The sequence below is a fragment of the Bidens hawaiensis genome, unplaced genomic scaffold (assembly GCF_021521415.1).
Source record: "Bidens hawaiensis isolate Kalapana, Puna unplaced genomic scaffold, B.hawaiensis_p1.1 tig00034226_1, whole genome shotgun sequence".
In the NCBI taxonomy this organism is placed as follows: Eukaryota; Viridiplantae; Streptophyta; class Magnoliopsida; order Asterales; family Asteraceae; genus Bidens; species Bidens hawaiensis.
In genome coordinates this window covers 60,714-78,534 of record NW_027495911.1, presented here as the reverse complement: position 1 = coordinate 78,534, position 17,821 = coordinate 60,714, and the positions used below count along the sequence as shown (strand labels likewise).

Here is a 17,821-nt window from a genome sequence, read left to right as displayed (position 1 = left end):
GGAGTGTTAATCTACTTGTGTTCTCGAGTGTAAAGTTTGTAAGTTTCTATAACTGATCTCGTGTTCCATCTATTTGAGACTTAAGTTCTTGTAATCCTTAGATACATTGCACTTGTGTTTTTTAATTGCATTAATATACTACATCTCATTATCGAGTAATCTAATAGTGAAGGTTTTTCTTGCACCATTAACATTTGGTAGGTAATTATAATTGATATATGACTTGTGTTTTGGTTTGTTGAATCCATTAATTGTTAGTCATCGTGATTCGTGTGGAGGTTTACTTGCAGCATTTACATGTGACAGACGATTGTTGGTGTTCTTGAATTGGTGATTATTGTGATAAACCTAATAAATCATTCATGTCTATGTGAACTTGAATTTATAGTTATTAGATTTAGCGAGTAATTCACAAACTTAAACCCAAGTGTGATTCTTTCTTTTACATGCTCAAAACTAATCAGATTTTCGTTAACGTCAAACAACTTTCTTTATCAAATCAATTAAAGATCATAGCATGCAAACTCCAAAAGGAGTACAATCTAGTGCATTATAAATAGTTTAATAGTACAATCAATTAAAGATCACCGTCTAATTATGCATAAAAAACTAGCCAGCATTTCCACACAAACAAATAAAACTTTTAAATTAAATGAAACCCTACAAACTTACATAGTCCAAACGAAGCACATAAAATACAACAGGAATAGTAACTCTTTAAGAGTTCCCACTCCTTTAACGGTTGGATGTACATATTTGCTCGTTAATTCGAATACAAGGCGCAAGCAGGATGAATTCGAACTCATCATCATAAATATATGGTATTAAACATGTGGATTGAAATATCTTCAAACCAAATGCTTCTTGACAATCTGCTGCTTCCAAAGAATACTAATTTCTACCTCAAACCTTTTACACAAAAAAGAACACAAAATCATCACCAAGACCATCACACTGTTCTCGACTTCATCTCTGTGATCCTTTCGTTTTGCTGAGCCTTTCTCTTAAAATCTTCACTCCCATGTACCTGCATTAATGCACCGCATAATAATATGTTATACATGCATTACTCGAGATTGATTTGCTAAAATCTTAAACCAAGTCAGACTTATACGAGCTAAGCCTAAAAAACGCTCATTGATAACGAGCCCAAACTTTGTTAGGCTTAGAAGCAACGGCCCTAAATGAGCCTATCATTTATATAAACATAATATCTTTTATTTAATATAAAAATATACACTACACAATAAAACTAATTATATATACTATTTAGATAAACTAACTAATATATAAAAAACAGTTCACCAATAAATCATAAATGAGTCCAGCTCATAAAAAGTAAGTTCGTTTAACAAAAGAGCCTGAGTTTTGTTAGACATGCGAGCTTTATTACACCTATTTTTATAGTTGATCAATGTATTCTTTTTTCTATTTTTGTAGACGTAACTTACATATATAGTAAATATTGTTAAATGGAACTCAAGCCTGAACATCTATCAAGTCAAGTTCGAGCTGATATAGAACTCGAAACGAGCCAAATTCAAGTCGTTTAGCCCAATTGTTAAGATGAACTAATCAATAAGCTTGACCTTTTATGCTGCTAAAATTAACTAAATGCAATATTCATAAGTTATACAATACCTTCCCATCATCATAACCGTGGCTTGAGGATTGGTGCCAGGTGACTCATCCAAAGTCGAGCCATCAATAACCCGAAGCCTATGCACACCCATAACCTCATAATCTTTGTTCACCACCTGACCCACATGGCACCCACCATGATAATGCCAGATAGTGATCACGGTGTCTCGACAAAACTGCTCAAGCGATTTTGTGTCGTTTGTGTGTCTAGGTATCAAATTAACGTTGGCAGTCACACTCATGTTCAACAACTTATCAACGGTTTTGCTGTCACATTGTGTGAAATCCAAAAAAGGTTTAGACCTCACCAGTTTCTCCATCATCCGAATACCGTTAACGCACCCTTGTATATCTTCCGGGTGGCTAAAATAGTTAAACATGACGGATGGGTTGTCGTCGGCGTTGGTGTTGATCAGTTTGAGCTCCCCCTTCGACTTTGGGTAGGCGATTTTTGACAAGATGAAACCTCCGTGAAATGCTTCGTATGGGATGTCTTTCTTGTTTCTTTTGTATGATTCGATCGCTTCGTGTGTTCTTTGTTTTGGAGGAATTGTAGAAAGTTGCCCAATCTGTCACATGAAAAACACATATTTTAGAAATATAATTACATAATCAAACATAACTATTTATTATAATAATAATTATTATTATTATTATTATTATTATTATTATTATTATTATTATTATTATTATTATTATTATTATTATCAGTAGTAGTAGTAGTAGTATACTAACAGTAGTAGTATACTAACCTCAGCAGAAGTGATACCATGATGACATGTAATACTGTCTTTAGACTGACCATAACCGCTACTAGCTTCAATGTACACACCCAATTTTGTTATCCCAACAGTTTCGATAAGTGACTGTTTCACTGGTTTATTAAAAGGAACATAAATTGCATTCATAGGATTGTCGGACATGTCTTTCCCAACAAGTTTGTTGTCGTGCACCACCGAAATGTTTAGTTTCTCAAGATCGGATTTTGGCCCGATGCCACTAAGCAATAGTAGTTGTGGACTTCCAATTGCTCCACACGTCACGATAACTTCACTTCCTTGCCTTCTAGATATAAATGCCTCGTGTTGAACCCCGTTTTCGTCTTTAAAAACAACTCCAACTGCCCTTGGTTTCTTACCTTTAGTTTATAAGAAATAGCAATGACGACGTTATTTGTTATAAGCGAAACAATATTGTTCTTTCTAATAATACGTTCAATACATAAACAATAACAACTAGAGAACCGTATAATACATTTGTTTGCAATATAAGACAGTTAGGTGTTAAAAAAGAGTGATGTTGGTAGGAACATAAGCACCTTATACGTCACATTTATTGTAAAATGTACAAATGTTTGTACGATTTTAACAATTCTCTGCTTAAAATTGATTTTGTAATGAACGTGTCCCTACCATTAAAATTGATTTATGTGCATCGTACCAGTTGTATCAAACATGATCTTCTGAGCTCTTGCGTGAATCAAAACGTCAATGTTTTGAGGATTTGCAGAGGATAGTAGCTCAGCAGCTGTGTGTCGACGACCATACTTATCAAATATGGTCCCACCAACCTTGGTACCATACACATGGTCATATGTGAACCCGTTATCCGGTGAAACCCCAACATCCAATAGACCATCATGAACTGCTCTTTGCCACGGTTCGAACATGGGTACGTTAACAATTTGCTTCTCAACCCATGGGTATGACTCATTGACTAGTTTTGCATCCCATCCCACTCTTTCAACATAACTTCCAAAAATCAAAAAATTACAAAATAATTAGAAAAACAGTATTAAATTATAAAAGGACTATTGGTTTTTATTGGTCCCAAGTATTTCATTTTTGCCGGCGCTGGTCCCAACTATCACTTTAACTGCCAACGGTCCCAACTTTCACACATGTGTCTGCCACCAGTCCACGACTAACCGAGTACTAACTCCGTTATGTTTTAGATGACGTGTCCATCCTACGTGTTAAAAAACCTTGACGTGGCTGCCTGCGTGTATATTAATAACAAAAAACCCTTCTCCTCCTTGAGATATAATAATATCAGCAGATGACAATTTAATACAAATCCCCAAATCGATATCTCCAATCGATCGAGAACCCAATCGATCGAACAGGTTACAAAATCTGTTGTGGGGCATTTGAATCATCATCTTCAATCGATCGAACAGGTTAGAAGCCCTAATTTTAACAATGGATAATCAAGTACGTATTTCCTTCCACACTAATGGGGCATTTGAAGTTGCACCACCGATTTTAAGGTATGTTGGTGGAAAAAAAACTTTATTAATGTTAGATGTTGACAAACTTTCATACTTTGAGTTATTGGATTATGCAAAGGATTTTGGTTCATACAAATCGAAAGATGGTCTTTGGTTGTATTGCAAGATTCCTGGTGATGGTCGTTTAAAGCTATTAGTTAGTGATAAAGAAGTATTTGAGATGTTGTCTTTGATTAGTTCTAGTTCCAGGTCTGCACAAGGTTTGGTTTTATATGTTCAAACTGATAAGTTAAGGAAAACCACAACCGATACCAGTCACCCTCAAGCCCAGCCAATTAACTCTCCTGCCCAGCACATTATCTCTGATGACCAGCCCATTAAGTCTCCAGCCCAGCCCGTTTTCTCTCCAGCCCAACAAAATATATATGAAGCCCAGCCCATTAGCCAACCAGAAGTTTGCTTGAGCCCTAGTTCAAAGGTTAAGAGGTACTCCAAGCTCACAGCTAGAAAACAAGTTCCACCAACTTCAACACTTAAATCACCAGCTAAGGTTACTAGTTTATCACTTGGATCTCCAGTTAAGGTTAAAGACACCACACTTAAACCACCACCAATTGACACAAATAAAGATGAAATAGAGAGTGGTAGGTCAGATTTAGAGAGTTCAGAAGATGATGATTCTGATGATGACTCTTATAAATTTGATGATTTGGATGATGATGGATCTGAGAAAGATGATGATGAGTGGATAGGTTCAGTTGCTAAGTTACAAGAGGTGAATGAGAAAGATCTTGAAACAAAAAAGAAGTTACTTGAAGAGTGTCTAAAACAATCCGCTGATGCAATTAAAGAAGCATCTAGTAGTGCTGAAGATTCTGATGCTTATAGTGACACATCTGGAGAGAGTGAAGATGATGACATAAGAGGGAAGAAACAAAAAAAAATGTTCCAGTTGTAAGTGAAGAAACTAATTGGTCTAAGTTTAAATGGGTTGTTGGGATAAAGTTCCCCACTAGGGAAGCTTTCAAAGAAGCAGTTTCAAATTATGCTGTCACAAATGGTAGAAATGTTTACATTGCTACAAGTAACAATAGTAGAGGGGGACGTGTAGGTGTCAAATGTGTGGAAGGGTGTCCATTTAGTCTATATTGTTCATTTCACAAGGGAAAGAGTTGCTATATGGTTAAGACTGTTAATAGTAAGCACAACTGTCAGAGAAACATGGTAAAGAATAGACAATTGACTGCTAAGTTTATAGCTAAAGACTTATTGTCTTTATTCAAAGCTAAACCTCTATGGAAAGGTAAAGAAGATTCCAGGATGCAGTTAAAGAGAAATATAAGGTTCTTATACGTAAATGGTTGGCTTACAATGCCAAGCATTGTGCATTTAAGATGCTTCACTTCTCAATGAGGGAGCACTACAGTAAAATTGGGTCCTACTTGGCAGCTTTGAAACAAATAAATCCAACTTCAACCTTTAATTTGGTAACTGCTCCACCAGGGTTTAATACCCAGGACCCAGGTTCAAACTTGGAGACATTTTTTAGATTATTTGTGTGTTTTGATGGGGTGAAGAGGGGGTTTTTGGAAGGTTGTAGGAAGATTTTGTGTTTGGATGGTTGTTTTTTGAAGACCTTTTTAGGTGGTATGTTGTTGGTTGCAATTCGGAGAGATGCAAATGATCAAATGTACCCTGTGGCATGGGCTGTTGTTGAAGGTGAGTCTAATGATAGTTGGGAATGGTTCATGGAAGAACTAAGAAAATGCCTAGATGTCCAAGATGGTGGAAAGGACTGGACACTTATCTCTGACCAACAAAAGGTATGACCTTACTTTGTTAATATCTAAGTTATAAGTTGTAAGTTCTAGATGTCTAAAGTTTCTCTATATTTATATGACAGGGATTAGTGAGTATTTGATTTGGAAAAATGCAGAGCATAGAAACTGTGCAAGGCACATCTTTGCAAATTGGAAAAAGAAGTTTAAAGGTAAAGAGTTAAAGACATATTATTGGCAGATGTAAGGCCCCGAACCCGGTAGCCCTACTTTCGCGTCGGATTTACTCATAAACACAGTTCTTACAAATCAGAGTTCATTAAAACTTTCGCGGAATATAAAAACTTTCTTAAAACATTTCATATCAAAACACGTCTTGTCTTAAAACAACATTTTGCCTTTCAAAATAAACGAAACATTAAACTTAAACATCTTGAGTCTTCCGATGCCAGCCTCTTATTCAGTGCCACGTGTCTCCTCAAGCGAGATGCCTCCTCCTACTCACCTGCGTGCATACTAAAAGTCAGCTACGCTGAGTCAGTTCTAGTTAATCAAGCAACTTATCATACAACCACTACATGCATCATATACGTATCCGAAGACAAGTAGTCAACTATCTAACCTGCTTACCTTACCACTTAGCCTCTTATTTACACCTACCACCTTACCACTTTGCCACTTTAATAACGTATAACGTTATGCCACTTTGCCACTTTGCCACTTTAATAACGTTTAACGTTATGCCACTTTGCCACTTTGCCACTTTAATGACGTAGTCACGTATAGGCTTACCCTACCATGTACTATCATCATGCCACTATCACTCTTACTACACCCTTGCCACTTCTAACACGCTCTACCTCTACTTATCTACAACATGCTTCATATCATTTACATAATAAGCAAGTCACATCATAGCATACATACACACTAATAACCACTTGGCAATCACTGTCCTTGGCGATGCGTGCAATATCCGAAAATCGTTCACGCACCAACAAGTATTATATAATAGCTACCTCGTATAACATCTATAGCATACACTTACCACTTAAGGTAAGTGTATTCACACTTCACATCGAGTATGCACACAGCCCCGAAAACATAACAAGGAAATGGGGCTAGAAACTCACCTGAACTCTGCCTCTTCCTCCGATAGTTGTAAATCCCTTTTTTAACTGAGTTCGGCTGACTGTATAAGTTACACGTATCAATACTCGCCTGATCTAATCTGGCGGCCTAGTATTAGCTTACTTTTACTTATCGTTTATAATTTATTTTCTAATCGAACTCGACTTTAGGCGAAGTTAAACCTTAGGCGAACTTAGCTTTAGGCGAAGTTAAACCTTAGGCGAACTTAGCTTTAGGCAAAGTTAACCCTTAGGCGAACTTAGCTTTAGGCGAAGTTAACCCTTAGGCGAACTTAGCTTTTAGGCGAAGTTGTCATCAGGCGAACTTAGCTTTTAGGCGAAGTTGTCATCAGGCGAACTTAGCTTGCAGGCGAACTTCATCAGGCGAACTTAGCTTGCAGGCGAAGTTGTCGGCCGCAGCTACTGTTCGTCCTTAATCATCTTCGTTTCTTAACCAAATAACTCGATTTAGGTATCCACGTAATCGTCTGACCAGCGCCTACAAACCCCAACCATCAAATCGGCCTAACATCGATGTTTAAGGGGTGCGATTTAGGCATATAGGTTACGGGTTCTTTTAGGTTAACAATTAACCTATCAAATGCTAATCAATTCCAGTAATATTTGTTGTTTTAGGTTCGTTTATAACAAACTAACACAGATCTATGATTTCCCAAATCAAACCGAACCTATACGAACGATTTCTAACTATAAACGTACCTTGAACGAGTCGAACTACGAACCCGGTTAAGCCTTGATGTTGTTTTGGTCCGTCACGACGTTCCAGCACCAACAAGCTCGGGTTTTCGCCTTCGGATCTTGGTTCGGGTTATAAGATGGTGTTGTGTGTGTTTTGGTGGTGTATGGAATATGTGAGAATGAGGATTAAATGGTGATTAATAGTATTTATATTTAGGGATCATGGGCTTAAGCCCATGGACTCTCCTTCCTTCTTTCATAACCCAAGTCCATAACCCATATCCATTACCCAACACTAGCCCGACCCATACCAACTCCTACTCTATTTATTTATTTCCCGATAACCCGGGTAAACTTTCCCTCTATTATTAAGTAATACAATTAATATTATTCTGGAAATTTCGGGATGTTACAAGTCTTCCCTCCTTAAAGAGGTTTCGTCCCCGAAACCTAACTTATTCCCTATAAAAGGAAAACTTCTTATATTTACACACTTTATTGAATCGCCTTTGCTTTCTGGGTTATCCCTCTTACTCCTGACTTGTAGTCATCGAGCAGTGATCATGTGTTTTAGCTATTACGGTAGCTTGTCCATGAAGCCCTCGATGTACCAAGTCTCGTATCGCCTTCCCGAGGAACCTTGTTTTATATAATAACGCTAACTCCTAAGGCGACGCTTTACCATCACACAACTATTTATCATAACCAACATGCATTCAAGATAAATTCATAGGTCGTTCATACAAAATCACAAGAAGTCACAAGTACTTCATAACATAAAAGGAAATCATTCAAGCTTGCTAAACAAACATAGGTTCAACTGTAACATAAAACACTCTTCAACTACTAAACATAAAACAACTGTGACATGCCACTTATTCTCCGGCAACCTCCTCAGCAGCTAATAGACCATCCTTTCACGCGTCTCCTCTTCCTTCCCCCACTGCCACGGCTTCTCCACACTCCCTAGCTATGTGACCTGACTTACCACACTTGTAACACTTCTGGTCCTCGGTGCATTCACGGGAGATGTGCCCCTTCCTCCCACATCGGTAGCACTGATTTGGACCAGCCTTGCATTCCCCCAAGTGCATCTTCCCGCACACCTTACATGCTTCCCTTCCTGCCATCTTCTGTGTTTTTCTCCCTGCACGCTCCACGACATCCCTAGCTCTTTTAGTTCCTTTCCCTTCTTCCTCATCTTCCACTTCCACATCATCCGCCGCCAGATCAACATAGACCATCTCCGCCAACTCGACCGCAGACTCAAAGGTAACAGGTTTGTTGGCCCTGACTAACATGCGGACCTTCTGGGGAAGTCCTCTAACGTAGCACTTGATCCGTTTCGCCTCGGTGTTCACCATGTCAGGAACCAGCCTAGACATGCGGTTGAATTCAGTGGTGTACTCACGATGTGTCATCTTGTCCGCCTTCAGATTCAGAAATTTCATCTCGGCCCTCTCAACCTCAGCATCAGCATAGAACCTTTTCATCACTAACTCCTTAAGGTCATCCCATCTCATGGCCTTAATCTCCTCTCGGGTCTTCCTTTGTTCCACAGTTTCCCACCAGTACGTGGCCTCATCTTCAAATGACTGAGTGGCATAACCCACTGCTTGGTCGGGACGGCATTCGCTAATTCGGATTTTCTTGTCCATTGTGGTTATCCACTGGAGAGTAGCGATTGCGTCTCCCAACCCAGTCAGCTTTGGCGGGTCGCATCCTTTGAAGGACTTATAGTTGCACCCATCTTGGCCTCTTTTCCTGTCACCGACCTCCACAGACTTATCCTCACTCGAAGCCTCTCTTTCTCCTTCCCCATCCTTCCTACCATCACCACCCGCCCCTTCAGCAGTTCGTTCACGGCTTTCAGCAGATCTTTCGGGATTCAGGTTCTTCACAGCAGCAACTACAGCTTGAACAATGGCTGCTTGAACTGCAGGGCTAAGTTGAACCTCTTTGTTGTTGTTCTGGTCTCTTCCAGCTGCGCTTCCTTCATCTTCGGTGTTGGAAGCTTCTTCTACCGAGGGTTGCCGGACAGGACGAGGCCTGCCACGACGTCCAGTGCGACCTCCAGTTCCAACAATTTCTCTAGCTCCAGCCATTAGTATTCTAAAAGGGAAAACACAAACGTCATCACTCTAGGAATTATTTAGCACATGATTTGTAAAGTAAGTAGTTAATGACGTTGATCAAGTGTAATTAACTATTTGCGTTACTCCTCAGGTTCTACATACTTTCCTTCATGATTTCACTTGTGCTTGTTTATACTCTTAAACAGTTAATCAGTTAAGATCAATTAATCTTATCCCTAACCTGCACTTTTTTTTTCATTTAGCAAATAAGCCAACATCAACATACACCATTTACCATACACTTTACCTTTACTGAGCTTGCTTGAGTGACACATGTCTATCTTGAACTGACATCTTCTTTCTTTCTCATTTTAAATCTCATTCTCTGTTCGAGTCTAAGCATGTAGGATGCTTAAATCTCTCGAACTTATGCTCTGATACCAACTTGTAAGGCCCCGAACCCGGTAGCCCTACTTTCTCGTCGGATTTACTCATAAACACAGTTCTTACAAATCAGAGTTCATTAAAACTTTCGCGGAATATAAAAACTTTCTTAAAACATTTCATATCAAAACACGTCTTGTCTTAAAACATCATTTTGCCTTTCAAAATAAACGAAACATTAAACTTAAACATCTTGAGTCTTCCGATGCCAGCCTCTTATTCAGTGCCACGTGTCTCCTCAAGCGAGATGCCTCCTCCTACTCACCTGCGTGCATACTAAAAGTCAGCTACGCTGAGTGAGTTCTAGTTAATCAAGCAACTTATCATATAACCACTACATGCATCATATACGTATCCGAAGACACGTAGTCCACTATCTAACCTGTTTACCTTACCACTTAGCCTCTTATTTACACCTACCACCTTACCACTTTTCCACTTTAATAACGTATAACGTTATGCCACTTTGCCACTTTGCCACTTTAATAACGTTTAACGTTATGCCACTTTGCCACTTTGCCACTTTAATGACGTAGTCACGTATAGGCTTACCCTACCACGTACTATCGTCATACCACTATCACTCTTACTACACCCTTGCCACTTCTAACACGCTCTACCTCTACTTATCTACAACATGCTTCATATCATTTACATAATAAGCAAGTCACATCATAGCATACATACACACTAATAACCACTTGGCAATCACTGTCCTTGGGGATGCGTGCAATATCCGAAGATCTTTCACGCACCAACAAGTATTATATAATAGCTACCTCGTATAACATCTATAGCATACACTTACCACTTAAGGTAAGAGTATTCACACTTCACATCGAGTATGCACACAGCCCAGAAAACATAACAAGGAAATGGGGCTAGAAACTCACCTGAACTCTGCCTCTTCCTCCGATAGTTGTAAATCCCTTCTTTAACTGAGCTCGGCTGACTGTATAAGTTACACGTATCAATACTCGCCTGATCTAATATGGCGGCCTAGTATTAGCTTACTTTTACTTATCGTTTATAATTTATTTTCTAATCGAACTCGACTTTATGCGAAGTTAAACCTTAGGCGAACTTAGCTTTAGGCGAAGTTAAAACTTAGGCGAACTTAGCTTTAGGCGAAGTTAAACCTTAGGCGAACTTAGCTTTAGGCGAAGTTAACCCTTAGGCGAACTTAGCTTTAGGCGAAGTTAACCCTTAAGCGAACTTAGCTTTTAGGCGAAGTTGTCATCAGGCGAACTTAGCTTTTAGGCGAAGTTGTCATCAGGCGAACTTAGCTTGCAGGCGAAGTTCATCAGGCGAACTTAGCTTGCAGGCGAAGTTGTCGGCTGCAGCTACTGTTCGTCCTTAATCATCTTCGTTTCTTAACCAAATAACTCGATTTAGGTATCCACGTAATCGTCTGACCAGCGCCTACAAACCCCAACCATCAAATCGGCCTAACATCGATGTTTAAGGGATGCGATTTAGGCATATAGGTTACGGGTTCTTTTAGGTTAACAATTAACCTATCAAATGCTAATCAATTCCAGTAATATTTGTTGTTTTAGGTTCGTTTATAACAAACTAACACAGATCTATGATTTCCCAAATCAAACCGAACCTATACGAACGATTTCTAACTATAAACGTACCTTGAACGAGTCGAACTACGAACCCGGTTAAGCCTTGATGTTGTTTTGGTCCGTCACGACGTTCCAGCACCAACAAGCTCGGGTTTTCGCCTTCGGATCTTGGTTCGGGTTATAAGATGGTGTTGTGTGTGTTTTGGTGGTGTATGGAATATGTGAGAATGAGGATTAAATGGTGATTAATGGTATTTATATTTAGGGATCATGGGCTTAAGCCCATGAACAGTTTGTTAGTGATTGTTATCTTAAGGATACATATTTAAGATCATATTCATACACTATTCCACCCTTGCCTAGTGAAAGGTATTGGCCAAAAGTTGATTATCCTTTGGACCCTCCTCCCATCAAAAGTCAACCTGGAAGACCAAAGATAAAAAGAAAGAAATATCCCCATGAAGATCCTAAGAACCCATGTAAATTGACAAAACATGGAGGAGAAATGAGTTGCAGCAACTGCAAAGAAAGTGGTCATAACATTAGAACTTGTACAAAGCCTAAGACATCTAAGAATCAAGCCACATCAGAAACTGTTGCAAGGGGAAGGTCAACAAGGTCAACTCAAGCACACTAGAAAGTCAACCAACACAGCAGTCAACAGGTTCTAAGAGGCCACGGAGGATGACAAACGAGTCAAGTCAACCACACAACAATCAACAAGTTCTAAAAGGCCACGGGGGAAACACAAAGGCCAAAGGCAAGGGGAAAGCTACTTGATGGTTTATGGTTAATATATGACAAGGATTATGTTGCAAACTTCTTAATGTTTAAGTAATGTATTTTGGAATGTTTAAGTATTTTAATGGTTAGCTATGTCAAAAACTTATGTTTAAGTAATGTTGCAGACTGGTTAATGTTAATGTTAATGTTGCAGACTTGTTATTATGCACAATCTGTTATGGGCATTTTGGTCATTTTGGTCATATTGTGGTCATATTGTGATATTGTTATTTTGGGCATTTTGGTCATTTTGGTCATATTGTGGTCAGTTTGGTCATATTGTGGTATTGGTCATATTTTGGTCATTTTGGTCAGTTTGGTCATATTGTAGTATTGGTCATATTGTTATTTTGGTCATATTATAGTCTGATATGCAATTTTGGTCATGCAGTTGACTTTATGCACAATCTGTTATGCAGACATGAGCACTCATGGTGGGTTTTATGTGCTCACAAAACACACAAACCAGTGTTTGCTTGCTTTGGTAGATTTTCTTTTCAGTTTCTATTTATTAAATGGTAGATTTTCTTTTTAGTTTCTAGGTGCTAAATGTTATGGGCATTATGGTAATTTTGAAGTCAGGTTTAGTCTGATATGCAATTTTGGTCATTTTGGTCATATTGTGAAGTTAATTTTGACCATTTTGTGCAGTAATGTTACATAACATGCTAACAATCAGTTCTTGATTTGGTTGCATAAAGTGTTACATTTTCTTGATTTTGGTTACCAACACATTGTTATAGATTATATGTACTTGATAGCAACAACATCCATTACAAATCAAGTCTATATATGGAGAACAACAACATCCATTAACATTAATACAAATTACATGAAATTGAGAGCCAAGGGGTCCCAAGAAAACATCTTACATTCCACCATAGTGCTATGACAACAATTGCTAAACCTAAAACAACATTACTCTTCCAATTGGACCTTTTCAATGAGAGTTGAAGCTTCAAATTCTTGTTCTCTTCTTCCAACATCATGTTCTTTAGCTTTAAATTTTCTATTTGCATCTCTTTTATCTCTTGATCTCTTTTTGAACTGTATTCCTTTAAGAAGACATCAAAATCTTTTCTCCACATGAACAATTTGCAGTCTTGATTCTAGCCACAAAAGAAGAAGGAATTCATGTAATAAATTTAACTTGAAAACAGTAAACTAGACAATGTACTTACTGGCCATAAACGGCAGCCGTAGAATTCATCCCCATTTCGAGAACTTCTATGACCAGCAATCCTAGAAACTGCAATTAAATCGTGGTGGCAGTAGACATTGCCCTGTAAATCAATTTTAACAATTTTAGGGTTTCTCTTACTAGCAGATGTACAAGACGATGATGAACTCATTGCGAGTAGAGTGTGATTAGGATTAGGGCTTAGGAGTGAAATCGATTCAATGATTGAATTAGGGTTTTAATTTGGGGTTGTTCTTGATCGATTGGGTTCTCGATCGATTGGAGATATCGATTTAAGATTTGTATTAAATTGTCATCTGCTGATATTATTATATATTCAAGGAGGAGAAGGGTTTTTTGTTGTTAATATACGCGCAGGCAGCCACGTCAAGGTTTTTTAACACGTAGGATGGACACGTCATCTAAAACATAACGGAGTTAGTATTCGGTTAGTCGTGGACTGGTGGCAGACACATGTGTGAAAGTTGGGACCGTTGGCAGTTAAAGTGATAGTTGGGACCAGCGCCGGCAAAAATGAAATACTTGGGACCAATCAAAACCAATAGTCCATTATAAAATAATAAAAGAAACAACTTATGAATGAAGCAAAATGTTATATTATTATTATTATTATTATTATTATTATTATTATTATTATTTATGACATTTAATTGTATGCATACAATTGGTCCAAAATGAATGTATGATCGTTGTCTCACATGTGAGTCTTAATGTTTCATTTAACCTTTGATTACCTACCCACCAACCCCTCGATGCAATAAATGGCGTGTGTGTGGGTCTTGTGTATGTATGTGTGTGTGTGGTGTGGTTGGGGTGGGGGGAGGGGGTTGTTATATTACGAAGCATTTATGGCTGTAACATAAATGTAATGTATGTAACTAAATGTAATAATAATAATAATAATAATAATAATAATAATGAATTAATTTCGCGGTCTGTGTTTGATCAACTCTCGTTATCATGAACTTTAACATATACATTTTAGACTTTATAAAATGGGCCTAGACCATTGTTTTTATGTCTAGTGTTTCAGCATAATGAAAATAAAGCATATAGTGTTAGGTATTTAACCCCTACATTTTGACTACTTTAAAGATTTAAATCATACTCTCATGTATTATCCAGTAGAACAAAACAAGGTCAATATGTCAAAACCGACCTTGGAAGCGTGTGTTGTAACGTGCATTACTTGCCTATGTGGTATAGCGTCAAGAACGATTGTTTAAATTAATTTTAAGTTAATTATTTTATACTTAAAAATATTATTTTAGAATCTGCTCAAAATCAAATTTACGTTTGAACTTGTTTTTAAACCGCAAACTTCGTGTAATGAAATTGGATACCTAACTCAATAACATTGTGTTAAGAAATTGACATCTAACTAACATTAATATCCAACGATCTTTGTCATTATTTATGTGAATCAACGGTGCACATCTAACATCGGATCACTTTTATGTCTCAAAATCATATTCCCTACTCAACTCAACATAATTAAGGAAAGTGGATGGCCCGTCTTTATTGATTGATTTTCTTTTGGGTTAGGAAAATGACTTTAGACCAAAATTTCATATGATTATAACTTCAATCTATTCATGCATTTAAAACCTTCTAAAGAATGTTTATGATAAAGAACCTCATAACTTCAATTTCAGTAGTTAGTAACCATGACTTGTGCATATTTTTGTCCTCGGGTGGGTGTGTTGGTGGTCGCGCTATTCATTAATCAATTGTAATAATGCAGTCACTTTATATTAGGGTGTATATTCGCTATTTTGAAGACATGACCTTTCAAGAATGATTGGTTTTTCATTAGTTTTGCTAGTTCACTTAATACCGATAGGTTTATTTATAAATAAGCAATCTCAAAACGCGCTTTAATTAATATAATAAATCATGAACGAAGACAAAGAAAGATAAGAGAGTTGTACCTTGCACTCGCTCGAGCGTAAAAGCCTACATTGATGGAAGTACCACCACCCAAAACCCTAGCTCTTGCATTGAAGACTCCATCATTAGACACAAAGTATTGTGAAGCGGAAGTATCGGAAGTGTCCGCAAGGGTAAGATGGAAATTTGACAAATAAGAAACATTTCTATTTGTAAAAGGAACACCACCCCTTTCAAGTAACAACACCTTGTATTTTTGGGACAGTGTGGCTGCCAATGGACACCCTGCTGTACCACCCCCTACAACAATGTAGTCATACGCCTTTTTTCTACCGTTTGTTAACGATGATGGTGGTGATGGTGACGAGAACAAGCTTGCCTGTTGGATGAAAGGGTATTGAGTTTGCCAGGCTTTGTAATCACCTGCATATGCGCAAGTGATCCTTAAGTATTTTTCCCAAAGGTGCCAATTTTGTGACCAAGTATTGCCTTTTGAATAAACCCAAAAATACTAAAATTAAATTCAAGTAAAAACCCATGAATCTTTGCTTTCTTCTTTTCTTTCTAAATATCCTAAAATTTTCGGGATTGTCACAAGCTTACAAATAGTTAATGTTGGTAGTCTACAAACAAATTACAACTTAATTCGTTTTAGGTATTTGAGTTAGAGCATTTTCATATTACTCCACCCCAGCAAACATGACATTAGAGTTCTCCAATTAAGTACCCAAAAAAAAGTTGATGGATACTTGAGAAAGAAGATTCTCTAATTATGGCTTAATTAGTGGAGTTAGTATCTCTCGTGTTACATCCACTACACCCAAAACTAAGGTGCACTAAACCACAAAACCACAAATATAATTGTATACACACATATATATAACATTAAGTTTGTATGTATAGAGAGAGAAGAAAGAAGAACCTTGAGAGGGGATGATGAGGGTGGCAAGTGAAGAAGAAAAGAGAAAAAGAAAGAGAGGGAGGTTCTTGTAGTTGTTGATTTTCATCGAGAGAGTGAACAGCTTCAAATCTGAACTTGAATAGTGTGGCCAACTGTGGTTGGTCTTGTTGTATGTGCAAAACACCCTGCTAGCTAGCTACCTTCCTTCTTGCAATTAAATCATGCATCATCACATACTCATACCCTCTTATATATTACTCTTGAATAGTGGACATATACAAGCATAGACAACTGTAAATTAATATATTAAACATTAAAAAAATTTATTTATTTAGTAAAAAGTTCGAGAAGCTACTAAACTAATGCTATGTTGCAAGAATATTTCTGTAAAAAAAGAGGAATAATGGCGTCAATAATGTGAGGGAGATAAAGAAAGAGATGCATAGCAATAAATGAGGTTGGGGAGAACAATTAATATTGACCGCTCCATCTTCCTCCTACACATATGATCAATGTTTACAGATGAGTTTGGTATGGATTAAATCATGCCCATTGGATTTTAAGCAAAGTGCTAAATGCTTTAGGTTTTTAGAGGTAAATTTGACTATGTAATGTTTAATGATGTTGACCATTTTTTTTAGTTTACATGCAAAACAAAATAGAATCATCCGACTTAGACCATGTTTTGGGGGTTTCGTTGGTCCTGGATTAAGACATCCTTTAATATTACATCACATCATACTGACTAAACGCTGACTAGGCTTCGGATAAAGCTCATGCTCGCTCACTTGACCATGTTGTGGATAAAGTCCTTGCTCGCGAGCCATAAATAACCAAACATTCCCCTCCAAACTACATCAGCGACCACGAGTGGGATGAAGCTCCCCGTGGAAGCCCCTGATTGCTAGAAGGTGTAATGGTATTCATGAATGGTGTGACTGAAGCCCCCGTTGAAGCCCCACAACACATAGTCTTATATAAAAAATCTCCTTGATGAAAAATTTGGAAGAGTTCTCATTTTATTTGTCACATTCTCCAAAACGGTGAATCTTGGACGAAAATGAGGGAGCATGGTAACCCTGTTGTGAAGATATTTGTGTACTGGAAGTTCGCCGGAACGTGGACTTGAATATCTCCAACCCGTACCTTGTCTTGGACAAAATGAATGTATTTCAATGTGCTTGGTACTTTTGATGTTGTACCAGGTTCTCAAATAGATCAATGATAGATTATCACAATAAACATTTGTGGCTTAGCTAGTAGGAATACATAATTCACGAAGAAGATTTTTAAGCCAATTCGTTTTGCCGACCGTGTTTGCAACCCCACGATATTCTGCCTTAGTACTTGACCTCAAGACGGTGGCTTGACGTTTCGACAACCAGGAGACCAAATTAGTGCCCAAAAATATTCAACTTAATATGGATCTTCTATACAACCACCCATAGTATACGAGTATGCACTGAGAGACGTAG

At 37.8% G+C, this 17,821-nt stretch overlaps 1 protein-coding gene across 1 annotated transcript; it reads right to left on the bottom strand.

Annotated features, from left to right (window-relative positions):
- Nucleotides 1-631: 631 nt before the first annotated feature.
- On the bottom strand, nt 632-16,967 carry LOC143585909 (protein HOTHEAD-like). Its single transcript, XM_077067583.1, has 6 exons — nt 16,368-16,967; nt 15,487-15,868; nt 3,082-3,392; nt 2,394-2,779; nt 1,642-2,210; nt 632-1,027 (listed from the first exon to the last, which is right to left on the bottom strand). Exons 1-6 carry the CDS (start codon nt 16,450-16,452, stop codon nt 967-969), a joined length of 1,794 nt encoding a protein of 597 aa, XP_076923698.1. The 5' UTR covers nt 16,453-16,967; the 3' UTR covers nt 632-966.
- Nucleotides 16,968-17,821: the final 854 nt, after the last annotated feature.